The sequence below is a fragment of the Diplotaxodon limnothrissa genome, linkage group LG3 (assembly GCF_057381915.1).
Source record: "Diplotaxodon limnothrissa isolate DT_005_m linkage group LG3, D_limnothrissa_male_GT1.1, whole genome shotgun sequence".
Lineage (NCBI taxonomy): Eukaryota > Metazoa > Chordata > Actinopteri > Cichliformes > Cichlidae > Diplotaxodon > Diplotaxodon limnothrissa.
In genome coordinates this window covers 37819159-37842373 of record NC_140598.1, presented here as the reverse complement: position 1 = coordinate 37842373, position 23215 = coordinate 37819159, and the positions used below count along the sequence as shown (strand labels likewise).

General features: G+C 40.0%; 3 protein-coding genes and 1 long non-coding RNA gene across 4 annotated transcripts in view; 1 reads left to right on the top strand and 3 right to left on the bottom strand.

The window, feature by feature from the left end:
* Positions 1-4691, bottom strand: part of LOC146635716 (polymeric immunoglobulin receptor-like) — a 44864-nt gene extending 40173 nt beyond the window's left edge. The window contains exon 1 of the mRNA XM_085350198.1: positions 4652-4691. Within this exon, the coding sequence (XP_085206324.1) occupies positions 4652-4691 (40 nt within the window). The remainder of the gene's footprint in view (positions 1-4651) is intronic.
* LOC146635717 (uncharacterized) lies at positions 900-3820 on the bottom strand. The gene is made up of 3 exons (XR_014905273.1): positions 3711-3820; positions 2451-2585; positions 900-1166 (listed from the first exon to the last, which is right to left on the bottom strand). It is a non-coding gene; the product is annotated as an uncharacterized LOC146635717 (long non-coding RNA).
* Positions 4692-7133: 2442 nt separating the features above from the next.
* Positions 7134-23215, bottom strand: part of LOC146635712 (uncharacterized) — a 74442-nt gene continuing 58360 nt past the window's right edge. Inside the window, exons 6-8 of the mRNA XM_085350197.1 lie at positions 8306-8361; positions 7839-8198; positions 7134-7267 (exon numbers count right to left, since the gene is read on the bottom strand). Coding sequence (XP_085206323.1) covers positions 7134-7267; positions 7839-8198; positions 8306-8361 — 550 coding nt within the window. The remainder of the gene's footprint in view (positions 7268-7838; positions 8199-8305; positions 8362-23215) is intronic.
* On the top strand, positions 14340-16102 carry LOC146635715 (tripartite motif-containing protein 16-like). Its single transcript, XM_085348674.1, has one exon. The coding sequence runs from the start codon at positions 14405-14407 to the stop codon at positions 16100-16102; it is 1698 nt and encodes a 565-aa protein (XP_085204800.1). The 5' UTR covers positions 14340-14404.

The following is a 23215-nucleotide window of genomic DNA, read 5'->3' as shown; positions in this document are numbered from 1 at the left end:
TCAAATTTGAGCATTTTTATTTCCTTGAAATCAGGTTGCCCTCATGTAAATGTGTTTATTTACATTCATTCAAGTGGCTACCAAGTGTTTTCTTCAAACAGGACACCTGACAAATAAAAAATGTCATATTTAACGACATGTTCACATTTAATAATATCCAGAGTACCTTTTAGTTAGAATCACTGCCTTGTGGTAGTTTTGCCTCAGCCAAATGGTTAAGGTGTGGTTTACATCCATCTCTGTCCACTTATGATACAGTATACACATGTAGTCAGTTATAGCCAAACACCTTTGATTACTGAATTACATTCACTTCATTAATGAAGTGAATGTAATTCACATTTGTGTGAACATTTGTCTGAGATTAACTCTTTGGGCTCTTTACCTTACAATATAACATACTTGAGTCAAAATTTGTTGACTGTTTAAGTGGTGCCACATGAATACAACTGAACAGATCTAAAGAAGATGTTCCTGAACTTTGGGTTTATTCGAACAGGACTGATGGATAACCACAGGACTTTTCCCCATATGATAACTACAACACATAATAAATTAAGACAGATTACTGTCCCAAACTTAAAGATAAAAGTGTATTTACGGGACTTGTTTTGTCAGTGAGGAGCAAAGTATAATTAGAAGTGCTTGTTCTGATGAAAAGTTAAACTGTAAACAGCAGCATAGTGAATAAGGATCTGTGTCCACGAATCCTCGGCAGTGACAACACTTAAACATCATAGTTCAAAATCCTCAATGCACACCTTTTTCTCCACGGTGTTCAAATTCTCTAAGCTGGTTAAGTAGAGGAAAAAGTCTGACATATTTCATGACCATTAAATGTTAGACAAGGCTCTGAAAACGAGGTTACAGTTACAAACAAAAACCTCTGCTAGTGCGCACAGACCCTAAATCACAACAAATAAGACAATAGTAAGACAAATTACTACAAAGTCTTGTTACCGCTCTTCATATAACAGTGTGACAAAGTCCTGAATGCAGCCTGCATGTTAGTACATCAAGGTCCATCTGAGCTTTAAGTAAAATACACTCAGCTTTTCCTTGGATTTTAAGAGTTGCTCAGTTCATACAGGAACTGCAGCAGTCGGAGTTAACGTGTCGCTGTGTTGCTCCTCCGTGTCAGCCATTGAGACTAGTCGCAATTTATTCTGAGGAAAAAAAGAGAAACAACAAGACATTTTTAAAAAGTTTGTATTTTTATAATTTTTTTTTTACCTAGAGCATAAACAACATAAACAAAAAAAGGATTAGGGCTGTGCGATATGACGATATATATCAGATTACGATATAAAAATGTCTATCGTTTCATATTATACACTATTCTTTGTTTTGTGGTGTTGCAAAATAAACTGTTTACGGCAATATTTTTTTCATGGTTTTGATGGTCACTGTAGTTGCTATATTATTTCTTAAAGTTCTCTCCTTCTCTTATACTTAAAATAACCACACTATGGACGGACAAGTGACTGTTTTTACGCGTACTTTCGTTACCAACAATGAGGATAAAACCATCGTGTGGCTCCGCCGTCCGCTTGTTTATTTTCCACATAAACCTTTCACAATAAAGCTCAAGTTTCTGTTGAGACTTTTCAAACTAAACTGAAATGATATACATTATTCTCAAACATAAAATTTCAGAATATGCATCAAACAAATGACCTCAAATAAAAACATCAAGTAACTATAAATGGCGCTTACAGTCACCACGCAGACGAAGGCACAGAGAATACCAGCATGGCCAGCAAGGATGAGGCAGAACCAGAAGGACCAGTCAAAAGAAATCGAGGACCTTATTGTTAAATGAGGGGCTACCTCTGTAGCATGGACATGGTTTGGTTATGAAAAGTCTGACACGCCCCAGAAAACTGTACTATGCAAATTATGCCACAAACTGGTCCCCACCACCACTCGAACACGACAAACCTCTTTAACCACCTACACAAGAATCACATGAAAGAGTTTCGAGAGAGTTTACGAATGAAAAGCAAAAAAGAGTCGTCAGGTGCTCAAAATAATCCTTAGACTCAAACGTTAGAACAGGCTTTTCCTTGCAGCACGCCGTGTAATAAATACTCAGAAAGAAAATGGTGGCCATTTAAACCCATGTCTAAAAATGTATAGTTTCATGCATCGGTCAAAACACTCGACTCCAGGTACACGACGCCCAACTGAAAACATTTCACATAAGTCGAGTTGCCCGAGAATCACAGAATTTACAGAAAATGCACTATTTTGTGATATATATCGTTATCAGGAGAGATACGTCTTATATTGGGATATGAGATTTTGGTCATATCACGCAGCCCTACAAAGGATTATAATTCACGTAGAGTTGCATACACATAACACCATTCTGTTGCAACAAAAGCAGTTTATAATTAAAGTAACATACATACCTTGAAAAACTAAATCAACCACAACATTAAACTCACCTTGTGTTTGTAGAGAAGGTGATCAGGGTTTTTCTTCATTTCCTGAGACCAGCTGCTCTGGATCATCACCAGCTTGTATCTTCATCTTTTTTTTCACTCGGGGAAGTCTTTCCTTTTCTTGGCCATTGCTCTGCACTGGAAAACCAAAGTGTGTGATCAAAGGTGAAATAAGGGATATTTTTCCACTGCAGGACTTAAAGTGCTTCAAGTAGTGATAGCTGTTGATCCATTTCTCAAATAATCTGTAAGGATCTGGATTTTTAAGAAAGATACAAATATCTCTGCTTATATTTGGCTAAAAGCTTGATATAGACAAGGCATATAGAGCCCCTGCACACCAGCACTGCACTTACATTATAGTTCAATCAAGAAATAGTTATTATTGATTTATTATTGAATTTTTTTAGTAATAATTTTTAGTATTTAATCACATTAGCACAGTGGGGTGACAAAAATATTCCACATACAAGAAATACTGCTCAGCATTTCATAAATTACATTTTCAACAAATGTTGGAGTAAAAACACAGTTACAGGGAAAATGTGTCTGTCTGTAAATATTAACTAAACATTTCTATGTGCTACAAAATAGACATACTGTAATTGTAAATGTGCTGAGGTGAAACTATACTTTCAATAATTTTACCACTACAGTCTGTTAACCACCGAAATAATCTATGCTGGTCAGCTAGCTAAAAGTCTTTACTTTAGCAGCCCAAATCAGAGGCTAACATTAGTATTTGCTAGCGTCAGCCAGGAAGGTCTGAGGCTTAAACTAGGGTTAGTGTAACTTTGCCTGAAACCCTTTAAAGTGTACAGTAGAGCCAACTGTAAAACACAGGTATTGATACAGTACTTATTAGAGTCCTAGAATAATTTCTAGAACCATGAAGTTCTCACTTTCCCAGTTATCCACATCGCTGACTTTCGCTAATTAGCTAGTTAGCAGTCACAGCTGTGTAATACCCAGAGAGACACAGACAGCTAACTATAATATTTATGAAAACTGGTTCAGCCACTGAAGGGCAAAACTGGTGGTATCACAGTAAAAATTATTTTAACATTAACTAAAATAAAGCTTAAGTCATGTTAAACCTAAATAACAATTATTTTAAAAAATGAGTCAGCAAAATATTCCTGACTTGTCTGGAGACAGCCGAAACCAGTTAACAAATAAATTAACAATTCTTTCTAAATAAAAACACGGAGTCTTTTGAAAAACATTATTTTAATAAAACGAAACATGAGTTTTAATACTTACCACAGAAATTTGAAGGCAGTTTCTCCAACTTCAGAATCCAAAATCCAGATGAAGCCTGAAAGAAGCCTAATGGCTGCTCTTGCGCTTACTTTTCCCTCCTTTTCAGGTTCTTTTTCCCACAATGCATTGCAGTAGTTGAGAAATACAGAAAAATACCTGTAAATGACTAATACGGAAAATTCCTTCACGTTTATACAGTAGATTGTACTGTATTTTTACGGATTTTTTTTACAGTGTAGATATTAGACTTGTAGTCAAGACTGAACCAAGACCAAGACAAAGTTGAGACGATACCGAGACAAAAAAGTCTTTAAACTGCAGCCAGATGCTGCTTCGTTTACGGGTTTCAGGCATATTTATGTGTTCTTGCTTTCACACAGCCCTCCTCACTGCTGTCTACTGTCTCACTCACTTACTGAGAGGACAGACGCATGCTCCACTTGACTGTCGCGTCTCTCACCCTCTCTGTTTTTCACACAATGATATTATCCTATATCCTCGCATGTGATTGGCCACAATATGGAGGGATTGGAGCATAGCTGAGCCACGGTGTGAGAGCTGAGCAGTGAAAGGAAACTAAGTGAGGAGCCGGCTCTCGCTCAGTGGGAGTCGACTCTTCTGATTCACTACAAAGCTCTCTCTAAGCACGGCTCTTAGAGCTGATGCTTTTGCAGATGACACATTATCGAACGTTATGTTGTGTGTCATGGATACTGTTGACTCCAAATCTCCCGACCACTATGTCGAGCTGAGACAGCGAGACTGAGACAGCGAAACCAAGACAAGACCAAGACCACGTAAAAGTGGATTCGAGACCAAGACCGGTCTAAAGATATCCAGCTCTAGTAAATATATGTATTTCATAAGGTGTTTTATAAAGTTGAGTATGTTTTTAGTTAAAATTAAAGTTAAAGAGCAACATTAAGATCATCAGTCCTCACCTGACAAGAAGCAGAAGAAGAGAAAATAGAGGATTTTCATTCTGACTTTAATCCTGATGCAGAAAAGTTGTTAAACTTCAGTTGTCGGACCATGACACACTGATAGATCCAACCACTGCAGAGTCATCATAAAACTTCTGAAGATGGCAAACTCAACATGAACAATTTATAAAAGACTCCACAAAGCTGGGTGGGACAGGCCTTGAGGACACAGGACTCATCTGGTCTGGTCCAGCAGACGTGCTTGACTGGAGTCTTCTCCTTTGTCTTTGAATCTGGTCACGAGTGGAAGTGAATGATGGAGGAGAGGCAGCAATGGTGCAATGTGGAGAGGGAGGGAGAGAGAGTGGCATGGTTGTGGACTGCAGGCTGGCTACAGGTAAGTCAGCAGGGGGGTGAGCATTCACTGCAGTGTCGAATCTGTTGAAAACACATTCAAGTATCTGGCTCTGTCCTCACTGCCTCCAGCTCCTCTGTTGTTGGATGGCTTGAATCCAGTGGTTGTCTTCATGCCACAACTGTCTCATGCTGATCTTGGCCTTCAGTAACACCTGAACCGTTCTAGCCTCCTCTCTATCGCCCGCTCTGAACGCCCTCTTCTTGTTATTGAGGAGAGCTTTGATGTCCTTAGTCACCCACGGCTTGTTATTTGGGTAACAAATAATGTCCATGCTGGGACAATGGGACACCTCTCTGCCTAGCCTGGATAATCTAATTGTCATGGCTACTGAACAGACTCACGCGCAGAAAGTTCTTTCTGAGAGAACAAAAGGAGATTTATTCACAACAGGGATCACCTCAGTGCTATATATATGTACAGTGAGTTGGGAGGGGGGGTCCAGGGCTCCAGGGAGAGGAGGGGGGGGGGGGAATCCACACACACGCTTCCTCTTCCACACAATCACCGCCACAGCTCCTCCGCACACACGCACTCCTCTTCAGCCGCACTCGCTCCAAAACTCCACACACGCTGCCACACTTGGGCAGGTCCCGTGATTTGGTCCCGAAGAGGGATATCTACACACAGAAGTTAAGGTTGGTTCCACAGAAAAATACATACAAGGGATTCTTTTTGAAAATGCCAACAGCACGAACTCAGGAGGTTCACCGTTCCAGCAGTGAGCTGCTCAGTGCCACTGCCTTAAATAGCAGCTGGGGAAATCAGCCAGATCAGCAGCAGGTGGACACAATCACACAGGTGCGTGGGCCAAGAGCGAGAGCCCGTAACGAGCTCCACCCAGACAGAGAGGAGGAGGAGAGACAAAGAAAACAAAACAAACAACAACAACAAAACCTGTAGCCAGCGTGGGCCAACCAGAGAGACACGGGGACCGTGACACTAATGTTATTATCCATTGTTTTTCTAGTGATTCAAAGTTGGTTTAGAATATCATGTTCAGAACTCTCTGACCCAGGGACTTATTTTACTTATTATCTATGTGTGTAAGCGTGTTTGCAATTACCCCTCTGCACGCTAAGTCATTTCACACAATATATCAGTTCGGACAGTCACACCGAACGAAGCTTATGACCTTCCGAAGACTGAGTGCCAACTCACATGAGCACATTTGCAATAAATGTATGAAAATGATTATAACCACTTATTTTAGTAAACAAAATCAAACATTTTCAATCCTAACACATGACAACATTAGCTGTCCCCTTACATGAACCAGCAATTGCCAGATTATTTAGTTCATTGAATCTCCTAATATATTTAAAAAAAAATTCAAAATCAATTTTCATTTCAATTTTAAATTGAATATTAATGAATATATCAATGTAAATATGCCAGAGTCAGCCATAAGGTTACTTTCATCTGTAGTCCCATTTCGTGCACTTTATTGCTTATAAATGTATTGTTTTTAGGTTTTTCAGGAAATAAAATATCAATGAAGCACTGTCACAAACTCATGTATAAAATACAAACAGCTGTAAACTCACTGTGTGCTGAGCTGGAGCAACAATGTAGAAAATGGTCAAACTGAAGAAACTCCAGAAAACACAGGAAACATTTATGGCACATTTACTGATATTTGAACATGATTACAAGGGTCAGTGCTGGATTGGATTTCCCACAAACTCTGCAGGATCTGCAGGTTTTCATGTCTCTGCATAATGACTCATTAAATCCATCATATACACAGTATATATTATAAAAATACACAGTTAATGTTTCACATTAATACATATCAGACACACAAAGTCTGTGAGGTCGACATGATTCTCATCAGTAAAGTGAACATGGAGCAAATTTCATCTTCTGACTGAAAAGTGACAGTTTGATAAAGTTTCCTTTTGAATGAACAGACTTCCATGAAGTTCATGATTTTGTGGACTATGTCTCATTATTCTGTCCATCATGTTATTAAAGTGAACTCCAACAGTCTCGTTTACATTGTTGATCAAACTGTTTCCACTGATTGATCTGATGAAGTTTTCTGACATCTATTATTAGATGAGTAGAAATCCTGTTTTCTATTCAGTCAGTAAATGAATGAAAGCAGCAGAGAAGTAGCAGAGCTGCTGTCAGTCCACAGTAGAGGCCGATCCTTCCTCGTCTCTCTGTGTTTGATGTCTCAGGTTTTCTCTCAGGTTCAGGACAATCCCTCACTGCTGCAGAGACACAAACACATCTGAGATTAAAAACATCAAAACATCCACGTTGAAAGAAGTTTTAACACATCTATCGGTGCATGGAGACGTGTTTGTTTAGTACTGACCGAGTGAGAAGGGATTTTTATGTTTGATTAAAAAAATCCTCTAAAATGAACCTTTTACCAGAAACATCTAAGATAATAAAAGTCACTGAACAGGGTGTGTTGTGTTGAATGTATGAGTGAACTGTTAAATATATTCAAAAACCATAAATCATTTATATCTTGTGTTAATGCAAAAAGAGTCTAATTGTTCCAACATGTATAAAAATACAGTGAAAAAGTGAAGCAAATACAGAAACAATCCCTCTGATCCTCACTGCCACTAATTACTCAGATAAACAAGTTTAAAATACCTTTAAATATTAAAGAAAAAAAATCTCCAGAAATACACAAAAACAAACATCAATATAACAACGAACAACAAGCAGATCTTATTCCAAATAAATCAGTTCTGAAATTGATCTGAATTCATTTGTGGCTTTTACAAAATCATCTCACCATGGATCATCATGGATTCTATTACTCACCAGTGACGTTGAGTCGACATCTTCCAACACTGAAGCCATAATCAGTGTTGACCTCACACAGGTACAGACCCGAGTCATCAGTCCTGAGTCTGGACAGTTGAAGTCTGATTCGTCCTTCTCTGAGGGCGTCTTTGTCACTCTGGACTCGTCCTGAAAACTTTGCATCCTGAGACTCTGACACCTCAACACCTTCATGAACATGATACAGGACTGAGACTTTATCACTGATGAAGAGTTCACAGAGGATGTTGAGAGTTTTGGTGGATCTGTCAGGTTTGGTGGTGAACGTCCACTCCAGTGTGATGTTGTGGTTCTCCTCTGCCTGATAGCAGGTCTGTGTCACATTGACTACAAATGATCCTGTTGAGGAGACAGAGAGGGAAAGAGAGGAGCAGACACACTGAGAACTGGAACAAATCTGTTGTTGAGCTTTATTTGGAGTTCATAAAGTGAAGCTGTAAACGAACCAGAGACACATGAGGTGAGGATGATGAGCAGCAGGATCCTGCAGATCATCTTCTCCCTGTGAGAGGAGACAGAGGCGAAGAGTCATCAACACATGAGGTCAAAGGTCAGGCAGTACAGCTAGAAGAAGAAAAATCTACAGTCTGACTTCAACCAATAAAAATACAAAATAAATAAAATAGCAATAAAATAAAAAAGTGATTATTACTGTTTTACCTTTTTAGCATAATTTCTCTGCAAATACTGACCCCGTTGGTTCAGTCTAGATAAACACTACTGATAGACAGAGATCAGCAGAATAAAAATAAATGCAGACCCCTATATGAAACACAATAAAGAAATAAAGAAATATTAATAAAAAAAAAAACTATATCTGGTTTGACGCTTGGAGTGAAATGCTTAGTGTTGTGAGCGTCTCCATGAAAACATTGACTTGATTTTATGTATTATACTGTCCCTTACTGACGATGAGGTCATACATATTTAGGACGTCCTGGTTTTCACTTTTTGTAGTTAGACATTCAGCCACACACCTGGGGATATTCACGTGTTTGGCATCACGAATATTCCGGTTAAAAAAGTTCAGTGGAGAGTCGAAATTCTTTCACAAGCAGCTTTATAATAGACACTAGAAAGGACACACAAGCCGTTTTCGATGCATGCGCTCCAGTTGTTTTGCCTCCGGGTCTTCTTTATTTATGAATGAACCCATCGTGTGCCCAAATGTTTAACCGTCCACACAACGGAGTAAATGTCTCTTACATCATGATCTACTCGAAATGTTTTACGTGTGAGGTTAGTAAGAATTAACCGGGGGGCTGAGTTTTGTTGTCAACCGATGGTGAGTTCAAGTGGGTGAAATGTGTTAGTGCACACAGAGCAGTTTTGTGACTCATTGATAATGTAGGCGTATGAAAGGCTCCTGTGGATTGTGATTTCCAGTTTACCCCCACGCAGAGGAGCTCTGTTTCGGTAAACACCTCCATCCTTTTATTCTCTTCTGCTTATCGTTTTCAGGGTCCCCCCGCGAGAGGGTACACATAGACAGGTCGTCAGTCTGGTCGTCACTAATGCACAACCATCCGCACTCACATTCACACCTATTGGAAATTTAGAATGATCAATTAACCAATTCAATTAACTAACCCCACTAACTTTGAAGAGAATCTAAACACGGGGAGAACATGTACAGAAAGACCCGACCTGATGGTGGAGTTACAACATTAAGAGACGGACTGTGCGGCAACAGCGATAATCACCGCGCAGCCAGGAAAACACCATAAAATCAAAAACAAATGTCAGATACAAAAGGTCAGTCTCTTGGGTTATTTTGTGACTCATGTCGATGGAAAGTCCGTGTGACTCGAGTTGTTTCTAGATTGTTTGTCTCTTCGGTGTTTTCATTGAAGCTTGTCAGGGATGCAGACTGGCGAAGGAAACCGGTTTCTCCAAGCTGACAGCAAAATATAAAGTGCAACTCATAAAATGTGCCTCTGTGAGTTCTCACATTACAATGAAATCAGAAATTACATCATCACTTGTTCATCTTTGTAAAAAATGACGATGGATGGATTAAAGAGAGAGAGAGAGAGAGAGAGAGAGAGAGAAAAGAAAAGAAGCAGGACAAACTGTGTGAAAATAAACGATACAAACAGTCTGTATCAGACTAACATCAGCTGGTAACATAGCTGGACTGGCCATCAGGCCGCCGCTGGCGATTTTTTGTTTTTATGGGCCGATCTTTTTTTTTTTTTTTTTTTTTTTTTTTGGAAGGGTATATATAATGAAAGGTGTTGGATTGGCCAATTGGTCATGATCGACTCTGGGCTGGACCAATTACAGCCGAGGAGGTCGGATGCACCCTCCCCCTTGTTTAGCAATCTTATAGATGAACTAAAGAAAATGGAGAACAAAAAAAGGAAAGAAGGTGCAGAAAAAATTAGGGCCAAAAGAAACAAGCCCTTCAGGCAGACGCTGCCAAATGTGTAAAAATAACTGAATTGTTTGGCGGTAGCTATGGCAGAGCTTCCACAGATTTAGAAACATCAGCAAGTGGTGGAGGCCAGCAGGTGGATAAGGGAAAGGGGAGGCAAGAGGAGGAGAGACCGAGGCGGCCGCCGGTCATAGTGGCAGAGGAACTGAACTTCAGGTAAGAAATTATGACCTGCTGTCTATCTGTGTCAGATATAAACCAAGTTTAGTTGTAGTTTGTTTTCGTTGTGCTGACTTTTTACAGTCGCTTAGAATAACAGGTACTGCGTACTAGCTAGCATGACGGAGTTTATATACTGCTGGGCGGGTGCAATTAAGTTACTGATAGTAAATTTTATTTTATGCTTAAAGTTAGTTTCTCAAACTCCTCAAAATCTTAACAAATTGTGCCAATCCTTACATGTTGCACCAGGCTGATTTACCATCAAAAGTGGAGAAGTCTGTGATAGAGGAGACAGATGAGCAGCAGAGAGCGATGGAGATGGAGAGATGACTTTATGTCATCCATGAGGGATGCATTTGACATATGTTTCACATATTATAGCCCAACAAGTTACTTATAGCAATTTAAATACGAGCAATCAGTTTTTGGCAAATACCGGAAATCAGTTTTTTGCAGACAATCACTTTTTGGCACAACACCGGCTATTGCAGTTAATAATACAACAGCTTCTTGCCATTTTTTGTGTTTCTTTTTATCACTGTGTAACTGAGTTCAATTGAAAGCCTGCATGCGCTAGTACCTCTTGCCACAAGTTCCCAGAATCCTTTGCGGTTTTACCCCTGAATGACGTCACATTTTTGGTGGGCCGGTCTCTAGTCAATTTTTTTTGTCCCAGTCCAGCCCTGGCTGGTAAAATAATAACATTATATCTAATAATAATGAGAGCAGAGATTTCACTTTAAACACTCTCAGAGACGTTTGACATCAAAAAACAGAGTTACAGATAAAATACTTACTGCTGCTGTCTGCTCTTCTTTAAACTCACATTCTGCACACACCAACATCCACAGACAGATTTTACTGACTGAGATGGAGTAAACAGCAGTGCTCTGGTTATAAAGGCAGTGACTTTTTCCTTTAGGAGAGAAGGGGATTTTTAAGAGATGGAAATCATCTCTTAAAAATTATTTCAATAGATGTAGGCTGCCAGGGGATTCCCATGATGCATTGGGTTTTTCCTTTCCAGTCACCTTTGTCACTCAGTAGCTTATGTATTAATAGACCTCTCTGCATTGAATCATATCTGTTATTAACCTCTGTCTCTCTTCCACAGCATGTCTTCTATCCTGTCTTCCTTCTCTCACCCCAACTGGTCGCAGCAGATGGCCGCCCCTCCCTGAGCCTGGTTCTGCCAGAGGTTTCTTCCTGTTAAAAGGGAGTTTTTCCTTCCCACTGTTGCCAAAGTGGTTGCTCATAGGGGGGTCATATGTATCTATGTATCTATGTATCTGTATCTATGAAGCGCCTTGAGGCGACTTTTGTTGTGATTTGGCACTATATAAATAAAATTGAATTGAATTGAATGATTCAGGACTCCTCAGGTTTTATTATACATTTTTAAACAGCGATGAGATCGGCTGCACACTCTACAGAGGCCCAGAGTTACTGTTAATATCAAAAATATAATGCTGTCCTTTGAGATTTTAACATAAGACTGTGAGTGTAATGGATCTAAAACGGTTTAAATCCTCAGAGCCCTCTACAGCCTGGTAACATGGAATTAATTTATCACTAAAACAGCTGCAGCTTTCACTGACAGCACATGTGGTACTTCAACCTTTGTACTGTTGTCATCAGTTCATTTTCATCAGTTAAGTTTCTGCTCCTTTCAGAACATCCTGTGTAATCTGCTCCAGTCACACCTAACTGTATACAAAATCCTTCTTCACTCTCCTCGTCTGTGTGAGTCTGCTCCTTGGGTCCACCTTTAGGCTCATTCTGATAATCTGACCAATAAACTGTACATGAAATTATGAAGTTTGACTTCAACACTGGATAACAGCAGTGAGAATAGTTCAACACTGAAAACAACACTATATAAGTGTTTGTCACACTGACAGGGTTCCATCACATGATTTTTTTCCCTCTTTAGTGAAATCAGACTCACAAAACATTTCTTACAGTAAAGCCTCAAAGTTTTTACTTCACTTGTTCCACATGTTGTCATGTTACAGCTTTATTCCACAGTGGATTACAGTCATTCACCTCTGAATCCTGCACACAGTGCCCACAACGACAAAGGGAGAAAGGTTTGCTTGAAACTCTTGTAACGTCATTAAAAAGAAAAAAAGAATCTAACATGCACACAATTGTTCACATCCTTTTCTCAGCACTTTATTGAAGGACATTTAGAGACAATGATGACACCAAGTCTGTGTGGTTTAACAGCTAGTTTAATGGCTTTTTATAAAGTCCTGCAGAAACATTGGTTACATCCAATTGCTTGCCTGTCTCAGTTCAGATTCTGTCATGATTGAACACACTGGGCTATAACACACATCTGAGTGTGGTTTTCCGTAAGACAGAAACAGGCAGTCCTATTATTAGCAGAGTCATATCCTACCCCTAGTCATGTCTGTCCCGTTTGTAGCAACCGAAAATAAAATAAATTCATAATTATAATAAAGGTCAATCAAATGGACCAATATGCCAAGGCCATGATGATCCACTTGGTAAAATAAATCCGCTTGGCATCTTTCTTGGCCTTAAGACAACAATTCTGATGGCTAAAGATCCAAACGGGACACAAAAAAACAAAGAAAACCCAGCTTTATGGCAATTTATCTGCCAAAGGAAAACCACTTACAGTGGTAAGTGTTTTATAATTTTGGTTTTCCAAAATTTATAAAATTTTAATTTTATAAACATTGCTTATACTCCTACTTTTTCTGTTAACTAGACATAAAAACACTTGAGGTCACCCTCTGATGTATTTACCACCCCGTCGTAGATCAATCACAGTATCCTGAACTCTCATTGGTAGACACTTGAATTGTTGTCATGAAGTTCAGCCTGGATATCTTAAAAAGAAGGAAACTGAACTTCTTTTCAGGCACTTAGACTAACATGACCTGGACCCTTTTAGCATATCTGTGCTGTTTCCTTCATTGATGTAGAGGTGTGTGTGTGTGTGTGTGTGTGTGTGTGTGTGTGTGTGTGTGTGTGTGTGTGTGTGTGTGCAGCAGACAGTGAGCAAGAAGACGATGAAGAGGATGATGAAGGTAAAGAGAGCAAAGAAAATGAAGGTCACCCTGAGGGTGGTGAAGGATGAGGAGAGGACGGATTTCTTACATTTCTTTACATTTTTTGTCCTTCGTGCTTTTGAACCATCAAACTGTAGGGCAGGAAAGCTGATTCTTTTTGTCTGTTTCTGATAATAAAACATGTTTCTGGGGACGTCGTGTTCAGCTGTCTTTATCATGCAGTATAGTAAACATGTTTCAGTGTGAATGTTACAAAGATGAGATTTTACTGTGAAGCTTTTTTATACCAGGGGAATCATAAATACTTCAGTGATGTAAATAATGCTCTCAGAAGCTGGAAACTCCAAGCAAAACTCACTGAACCATAAATAACTGTAGATTACAATATGATGAGAAATGAGGCTGAAATGTGAGGAGGTTTCAGACGGTGCAGACTTATGGACGTATCATAGATTTGTATTAAATGTGGTTTATGAAAAGTTCATTACTGCTTTGTAGATTTGCCCTCATTAACATACTGTCTGACCTGCTGACTTACACAGGTCAGCTTCACTGTTTGATTCTGAGCTGAGCTGACACAGGCTCTGTGATCTGCAGTAAATAAAAAGGGTTAAACACACAGTATCGCTCTCAAACTGCTCCTCTTCCTGGAGTGAAGCACAGCCTGATAACCCTCCCTCTTCTTCCTGCTCTTAAACACAGCACCTCCTCTCTGTCCACGTGTTTCCTTGTTCCCTCCCCTTCAGATCTGCACTTTGAAGATGGGTGTAACCAACATGTGGTGACGTGTAAGAGCTGAAAGGCTCCATTCACTGCAGAAACATGTTGTTGAGATCAGAGCTCAGACTAGTTTCAGTTATAAGGAAGTGAAACTCACACAGTCACTGACACTGAGAGGAGAAATGGCACAGAAAGGAGTTCAGCTGGACCGAGAAACCTTCTCTTGTTCCATCTGTTTGGATCTACTGAAGGATCCGGTGACTACAACCTGTGGACACAGCTACTGCAGGAACTGTATTAAAGGTTTCTGGGATGAAGAGGACAGGAAGGGAATCCACAGCTGCCCTCAGTGTAGGAAGACTTTCATACCGAGGCCTGTCCTGGAGAAAAACACCATGTTAGCAGCTTTAGTGGAGCAGCTGAAGAAGACTGGACTCCAAGCTGCTCCAGCTGATCACTGCTATGCTGGACCTGAAGATGTGGCCTGTGATGTTTGCACTGGGAGGAAGCTGAAAGCCATCAAGTCCTGTTTATCTTGTCCAGCCTCTTACTGTGAGAAACACCTCCAACCTCACTATGATGCAGCTCCATTAAAGAAACACAAGCTGGTGGCCCCCTCCAAGAAGCTCCAGGAGAACATCTGCTCTCGTCATGATGAGGTGATGAAGATTTTCTGTCGTACTGATCAGCAGAGTATCTGTTATCTCTGCACAGTGGATGAACATAAAGGCCATGAAACAGTCCCAGCTGCAGCAGAAAGGACTGAGAAGCAGAAGGAGCTCGAGGTGAGACGACTAAACATCCAGCAGAGAATCCAGGAGCGAGAGAAAGATGTGAAGCTGCTTCAACAGGAGGTGGAGGCCATCAATGGCTCTGCTGATAAAGCAGTGGAGGACAGTGAGAAGATGTTCACTGAGCTGATCCGTCTCCTCCAGAAAAGAAGCTCTGATGTGAAGCAGCAGGTCAGATCCCAGCAGGAAACTGAAGTGAGTCGAGTCAAAGAGCTTCAGGAGAAGCTGGAGCAGGAGATCGCTGAGCTGAAGAGGAAAGACGGCGAGCTGGAGCAGCTCTCACACACAGAGGATCACAACCAGTTTCTACACAACTACCCCTCACTGTCAGCACTCAGTGAGTCTACACACTCATCCAGCATCAATATTCGTCCTCTGAGCTACTTTGAGGATGTGACAGCAGCTGTGTCAGAGACCAGAGATAAACTACAGGACATTCTGAGAGAGGAATGGACAAACATCTCACTGACAGTCACTGAAGAGGATGTTTTACTGTCACCAGCAGAGCCAAAGACCAGAGCTGGATTCTTAAAATATTCACATGAAATCACACTGGATCCAAACACAGCAAACACACATCTGTTATTATCTGAGGGGAACAGAAAAGTAACATTTATGTACCAACAACAGTCTTATTCTGATCATCCAGACAGATTCACTGAATTGTTTCAGGTCCTGAGTAGAGAGAGTCTGACTGGACGTTGTTACTGGGAGGTGGAGTGGAGAGGGGGAGCAGTTCGTGTAGCAATTGCATACAAGAATATCAGCAGAGCGGGGACGGGCAATGAATGTTTATTTGGAAACAATGACAAATCTTGGGCATTACGTTGTGACACAAACAGTTATAAATTTCGACACAACAAAGTCCAAACTGTCCTCTCAGGTCCTCGGTCCTCCAGAGTAGGAGTGTACCTGGATCACAGAGCAGGTATTCTGTCTTTCTACAGCGTCTCTGAAACCATGACTCTCCTCCACAGAGTCCAGACCACATTCACTCAGCCGCTCTATGCTGGACTTTGGCTTGGACCTGGAGCCACTGTAGAGTTGATTAAAGTCAAACAGAGAAGACAGGTTCATGTTGATCCCTGACCCTTATATGTACTTGTGTAGTTTCTAAATGAGGCTTTACATTTTAGAAGCTGAGAAGTTCAGTGGTCCATTGATGTGTGAAAATAATATTGCACTGATTCAAACTGTACTTACATTTATATACCTTACATCAATATAAATCTGAATTTGTTCTTATGGCTGATAATCATGTGAGTTTAAATGATACTACTCTTCATATTCAGCATGTTTGAAATCTGTCATCAGTCTGGTTAGTGCTTTTATTCTGTAGTTGCTGTAGTGGGTTGTCAAATGCAACAATATATTGGAGTTGCAGTGATTCATCATGTTGGGTCTAAACTCAGACCCCGCTGTATCCAGGACTTATTCCCATGAAAGAAAAACAAGGCAACAGTGTTCGATCGATTTCTTGCGCAAGGGAGGCCCTTCCATCTGTGACCAGCACGTCGAAATGACCACACTGGTGGCCTCCTCTCGCTGCCTTTTATTGACAAACTTCAAACAATAGTTTACAAAACAGCTCCCCCTGCAACCCCCTTCGGTTACAAAGACAAGGCACTGTATGTAAGTGTGTGTGTGTGTGTGTGTGTGTGTGTGTTATGTGAGAATGTGTGTGTGTGTGTGTGTGTGTGTGTGTGTGTGTGTGTGTGTGTGTGTGTGTGTGTGTGTGTGTGTGTGTGTGTGTGTGACCTCCTGCTGACCAAAGGGTCATAAACCCAGGAAGCTTACATCAGAAGAAACAGATCTTTCAGATAGGATGTATCTACAATAAAACCTCCCCCAGCACAGTGTAGCTGCTTAAACTAAGACTGTACAAATTTAAGAAACACAATGGCAACATTCAACAATTAGACTTAACACATCAGTTAGTCAATGATTAGAGAATTGATTGTTTTATCATTATTTTAGTCACATTTAAAGCTGGTTCCAGTTTCTGAAATGTGAAGATTGTTGATTTTCTTTATCATATATGACTGTAAACTTAATGTCTTTGAGGTTAAAACTTTTAAAATGTAACAAAAATTAAATACTTAATGTTTGACATTTAATTTTATATTTCATATGAAAAGTTTGATCACACTCGATTATTTATACATTTAAATATAAAACTAAATAACACAGGCCTGTATATTGTGGAGGATAGACATGTTTCTTTGCCCTGAGCTGTGTCTGGCAGGCAGAGCGTCGCCACAAATCTGAAGCTTCTGATTTCGAGAAAATGAGCTGAGGGAGACACCTGGTGGACAAACAAAGACATGACAGGAAGAAAGACTAAAGTGCAGAGTGGAGACAAACAGCTGGAAATACTTGTTGGAAAGGATTGTCATGCTTCAGAAAAACACACAGCACACACTCTAACAGTCCTTTATTTGCACTGAAGGAGACACGTGAAGAAACCAAATCACACAATAATGAAGTGAACACATTTATAGCCAGTGTTCAAGATGATGGATAGAAATGAGAATCGTGGAGCATTTATGCATTTTTACGTCTGTGTCACAGAAACTGTTCAGCTATTCTCTGTTTATTAGTCTATTTATCAGGAACCTCTGTTGATTTTACATGTAAAGGATTTTCCTTCTATCACTGAACCTTTTAAGGGTTTTCTCTTAGTAGTTTTGGGGAGTTTTTAATTAGATTTACAGCTTCAGAATAACTTTGTGATGTCAGATTAGAAAGTCTGTGTCCAACCCTGGTGTTTGATCAGATGTTTGATCCCTGCTGGGCTGGATTTTTTCTATGAATGTTGAATTTGTTGTATTTGATTTGAGTTAGATTTTTACTGATGGATGATTCGTTGTAAAAAGTGGATCTACCAACAGTTTATTTTTTTGAACAAAGGTTCTTTACACTAAAGTGAGGCAGGAGATGTGCTTCCAAGATTTATTATTCAGACAGAGAATAACTTTTTTTTTTAAAAAAACCTACACATTCAACCATACAGGGAAGAGGAGTTCAGGACTGAGGCTTACCAGCAGGTGAGAATGGTCGACACAAGGGGAAGGCGGATCCATCAAATAAATAAATTTAAAAAAAATAGATCAACTCAGGCGCTTTTGAACGTGCACTCAATCGTGAAGGGAATCCGGTCCTGGATCAGTCCGGGGTGCTACTGAAACAGGGAAGAATGATTAGATGATGTTTGCCAGCTGACAAAAACAGCATTCACTGACACCACAACCCTGAACCCGCTGCTCCTCCCCTGCAGCCACAAACCACACCCCGCCACAAATACCTCAAACTTTACATGAGCAAAATTGTGCAACAACAACGCATAAACCTCACAACTTTTCAAGACACACAAAATTAAACAATGCTTCATCAAAGAAAAGCAATACACAATTAACCCCACCTCAAACAGGTGCACACACACGCACTTTAAATTATTAAGGCTCCATTTAAGACATCGAACATGGTCACTGCTCAAGTGACAGAACTGCACAAAACCACACTGAATGTAGAGGACACAAACCAACGCACACAGCAGCAAAAAGAACTACAGCAACACAACCGAGAACAAACGAGAAGCACAAAACAGGAAAACAAACTGAGAACAAAACAGCAGGATATCCCTCAGCAGCAGCTACAATATCTTCAGACTGACAAACTGCATTTAGCAGAACAACAATTTAAATTCAAAGAACAGGAAACTGCAGTTTATACAAACCGGGTCCACTAAACTACTCCACCTGAACAGGAGAGGAGCGCTTCCTGAACCGGTGTTTGTCAAAACGTCAGACATTGTCAGATTGGCCGAAAACGGCGTTCACGACGCCGTCGCTCCAGTACAGCTGAGCAGACTGCAACCGTGGGAGAGAGTGACTGTGTTTCACACGCTGAGCTCGAGCTTTCTGATCCTGCACTTCATGACAGATCTACCACTGTGAGTAACACTGTTTCGTCTTCCGTGGACTCTGTATCTCTCTATGGTAATGCTCGCAGTGTTTTCTCTGAGTTAGCCAATAAGGATTTTCCAGCTGTTGAGCTGAACAAAGGACTGTTATTCCACCCCAGACTCACCTACACGCTGTTACTGGCACTGTATCCCCGCTGGACTGTTTTACTCCTCAGCCTGTTGATTCTGAGGTTTCCCAGCCTGAGCCCAGCCACACACCATCAACAGCTGTAAATAAAACAGTGCGTGCTGAGGAGCACAAACAGTCGAAGACTTTGTCCTGTAGCCGATGCTCCTTCTAGTGACTGGTTTGTGTTCCAACCTGTTTTGTCTTTTCACATTTCCGGTGTTGCCCAGCCAGCCCTGGACACAGTAAAACTTCTGCATCTGAGACTTCCTGTGTTGGTCCGACAGTTTCCCAGTCTGTGATCTTTTCTGCGCCTCAGCTGGTAAACGTAAATGGTAACAGAGCGCAACCTGCCACAGTTAAACTGGCTAAAATGCTTGAACTTAGCACAAACTTTGTTGGTTCCTGTTTACACCTCAGCTTCTTCTTATTTTATATATATGGCCTGGTCATGGGGAACGAGACAGAGCACAGGAAATATTGGTTTTTGTTTTTTGGCTTTTTTTTATTTCTCCAAATGATCTCGGAAAAGCACAGTTTTAAGCACAGTGTTTTAGTTTTTGTGGTTTTGAATGAAAACATTTAAGTTTAACATTAAACCCAGGAAGAGTTCCCACTTTGGGTTCCAGTTGAAGCAGATTATTAAAGTAGATCTAATTTTAACGACTTCACAGGCACCGGTTTAACTGTCACTAACCCAAAACCAGCGACAGCTCTAATCCTGCTCCACAGGCTCAGCCTAAAACACCTGTAACTTTCAAGGTCTGAGACAACAATAAATATCAAACTATCACAGTGTATTAATAATTAATATTCATAATATATGTGTAATACTATTTTTATTATTATTTGATTTGATTTTCCTGTTTGCAGCAAACAATTTTACAAGCAGAGCTGCTGTCAGTCCACAGTAGAGGCCGATCCTTCCTCGTCTCTCTACTGCAGAGACACAAACACATCTGGGTTTCTCACATTCATTAAAATCAATTACACCAACAACACATCAGAATAAGAGAAAAAAAACTGTTAGGAGCAGGTTATGTTCAGAGTTTTACTTTTAAATTCACATTTTCTCTCTGAGTCTCTGAGTTTTAGAACAAAACCATTTGAATTGAAACATCAAACTAAAAATGTCCTAATAAACTTTCAAACAGAAAGTGTCCGACTGTTTTCTTTGGTCTGTTTTACTCTAAATTCACATTTATATGAAACATTTCTGCTGATCTACACAGACCAACTGTCAGCAGAGTCAGTATCAAATATCAGAAAGTGATTATTACCAGTCTACTTTCATAAGTCACCAGTATCCTCTAAACGTCATGTTGCCTCCTGTCATTCAGAGGTGTGAGCTGAGCTGGAGCCGCAATAATGTAGAAACTATGAAACAGAAGAAACTGCAGCGCACAGGAAACATTTATGACACGTTGAGTTATGATTACAAGTGTGTGAGTCAGTGTTGTGTTTCACTTCTTAAGACTCAAACACTGCTGTGTTTTGCTTTTAAAATGTACGTTTATAAATCCATAAAATATGTTTACATGTACTATTAATTATTTTTTTAAATAGATAAATAGAAAAATAACATTTGTTCATAACACAATTTCAACTTATCAATCAAAACATTAAAGCTTCAAGTACAAAGTTTAAGTCTCTAAATGAATCCTGAGGGTCTGAACTCACAGCTACACTCTGAGAGTTTGTATGAGATCAGAGAATAAAGCAGCAGATCACTGTGGATCGAAGAACACAAACACCACTGATTCTGTAAGAAAAGAAAAGCATCACCTCCTGTTCTACGCTACAGCTTAATCAGAGCTTATCATACATAATCATCATCATAAAATCAACGTGAATACTTCATTACAAACTGCCATTCAGTAAAAAACTGAATCACAGGAAATGAAATAAAGCTAAACATCTCAAATCAGCTTCACGTTGCTGTGAGGTCGATGGTTTCATTGTGTTTCATTATCAGCGACAGTCTGTTTACCTTCAAAATAATGTAAACTTGAAAAACTGTTTCCTTCATCGAGTTTATGATTATAGTCATGAATGAACAGACTTGCATGAAGTTCATGATTTCTTGGATCACGTCTCATTATTTTGTCCATCATGTGTTGTCCTCGGGATTCCCATATACTTGTTTAACATTCACCTCGAGACCATTTGTGGCCCGAGGACAACACAAGGGTGACAGTGAACTCCAAAAGTCTCATTCACATTGTTGATCAAACGGTTTCCACTGACTGATCTGAGGAAGTTTTCTGACTCCATTATTAGATGAGTTAAGTTGCATTAGTAATGAAGGCAGTGAAATAAATCTATTGAATCCAAGTTTAAAGCTTTACTGTTTCTGACATCACTGTGAATAACATCATATCCTGTCAGGACCTCCTGACCATCATAACGAGAACAAAGAGAATCCTGTAAACTGAGAAAACTGATTATTGGTTCTTTTGATCAACACTGCATGTAGAGGAATATTAACATTAGAGTCCTGAGATCTGCTTCCTTAACACAAGATATTTTTGCTTGAAAGTGGAAACCAGAAATAGTGTGTTTGGCCGCTCCAGTGTCAGAGGACTTGGGGGGCGTGACGATGAGTTTTGTGATTGTACCATATTCGGTGAAGAGCAATCAGGCTGTCACAAGTGGACTGGGAGGAGTGAAGGTGCAGTGAAATGTGCTTTCACAGCAGGATGGATTTAATTCTTAAACTGTCTCTGTTGAGGTTTTGTAGACATGTGACTGCTTATCATGTGACATTAACTTGTCAGTAATTTTGAACGTGGAGTAATCCTGATACATCAAGTGAGTGAAACACCTGGAAATATTGGCCCCGTCTAAATATGCGTACTTGTGTTCTCGTTGTTAGATTATAATATTATTTTATGCCATGTTATACCCCTAATTAAAGATTGTGAATTATTATGTAGTTTTAGTTTGCATCATTCTCCTGAATTAGAAGAAGCTGATAACTATTGCATTAGTTAAACTGATTTGCATTACATTAAACTGCTGACTTGTTGTGAATGAATGATATTGTTTTATGATGCAGTATACTGCTGAGTTATAAGAAATACTGTTTGCAGAAAGTCATTGCCTTATTTGTCTGATTAGAAGAGAACAAAACATACTGGAGTTTTCTGTACTCGTAATACGTCATCAATCGGAGACCAAGTACTGTTCCAATTCAAAGCACGCATCAAGCTGAGAATACAAAAAAATTCCCACCAATGCATGCTCGATCACATGCATTGGTGGGGATTTTTTTGTGTTTTTGGTGCAGCTAAATATCCCAGAATACATTTCGTCCAAAACTCAAACGCGGCAATGGTGGAGGAGTGCGGCTAAACACTTTTAAATATTAAATATTACTCTTTCTGGGTCACAAAATGAACTTTATTTTCAGGAAAGAATGTATCTCTGTAAACTTTAAATATCTGCTCGATTTATCAGGATATTTCCAAAAGTGCTCTGATGTTTTCGAAGACGTCTGTTACCCACCAGCTTGATAGCAGACCAAGAGGTCAAGGATCACTAGAGCCCGGCGAGAAGAGCGGATTCAAAACCCCCCGCGGTCTTTCATTACTCAAGTTAAACATGATATATAAGTCTCTTAGATAACTTTGAAGTGTTAATGTTTGGTTTATTTCAAACATTAACATTTCGAACAGTGTTTTAAACACTGATTTCCTTTCCGATACGATACCAAGTAAAATTCAGGGTGATATCGACGATACTGATCCATAACTGACACTCTGTACAAACACGTAATGTTTCATTGTATTTCAAAATCCAATATGTAATTGTATTATGTAATTGTAATAATAAAAACACCCAGCACGCCCCTGCGGGCGGTTTATCCTTCAAGCTCGGGTCCTCTACCAGAGGCCTGGGAGCTTGAGGGTCCTGCGCAGTATCTTAGCTGTTCCCAGGACTGCGCTCTTCTGGACAGAGATCTCCGATGTTATTCCCGGGATCTGCTGGAGCCACTCGCCTAGCTTGGGAGTCACCGCACCTAGTGCTCCGATTACCACGGGGACCACCGTTACCTTCACCCTCCACATCCTCTCGAGCTCTTCTCTGAGCCCTTGGTATTTCTCCAGCT

What these genes read in the sequence shown, in the direction of transcription:
- LOC146635715 (XM_085348674.1), top strand. Translation starts at nt 14,405, where the DNA reads ATGGCACAGAAAGGAGTTCAGCTGGACCGAGAAACCTTCTCTTGTTCC.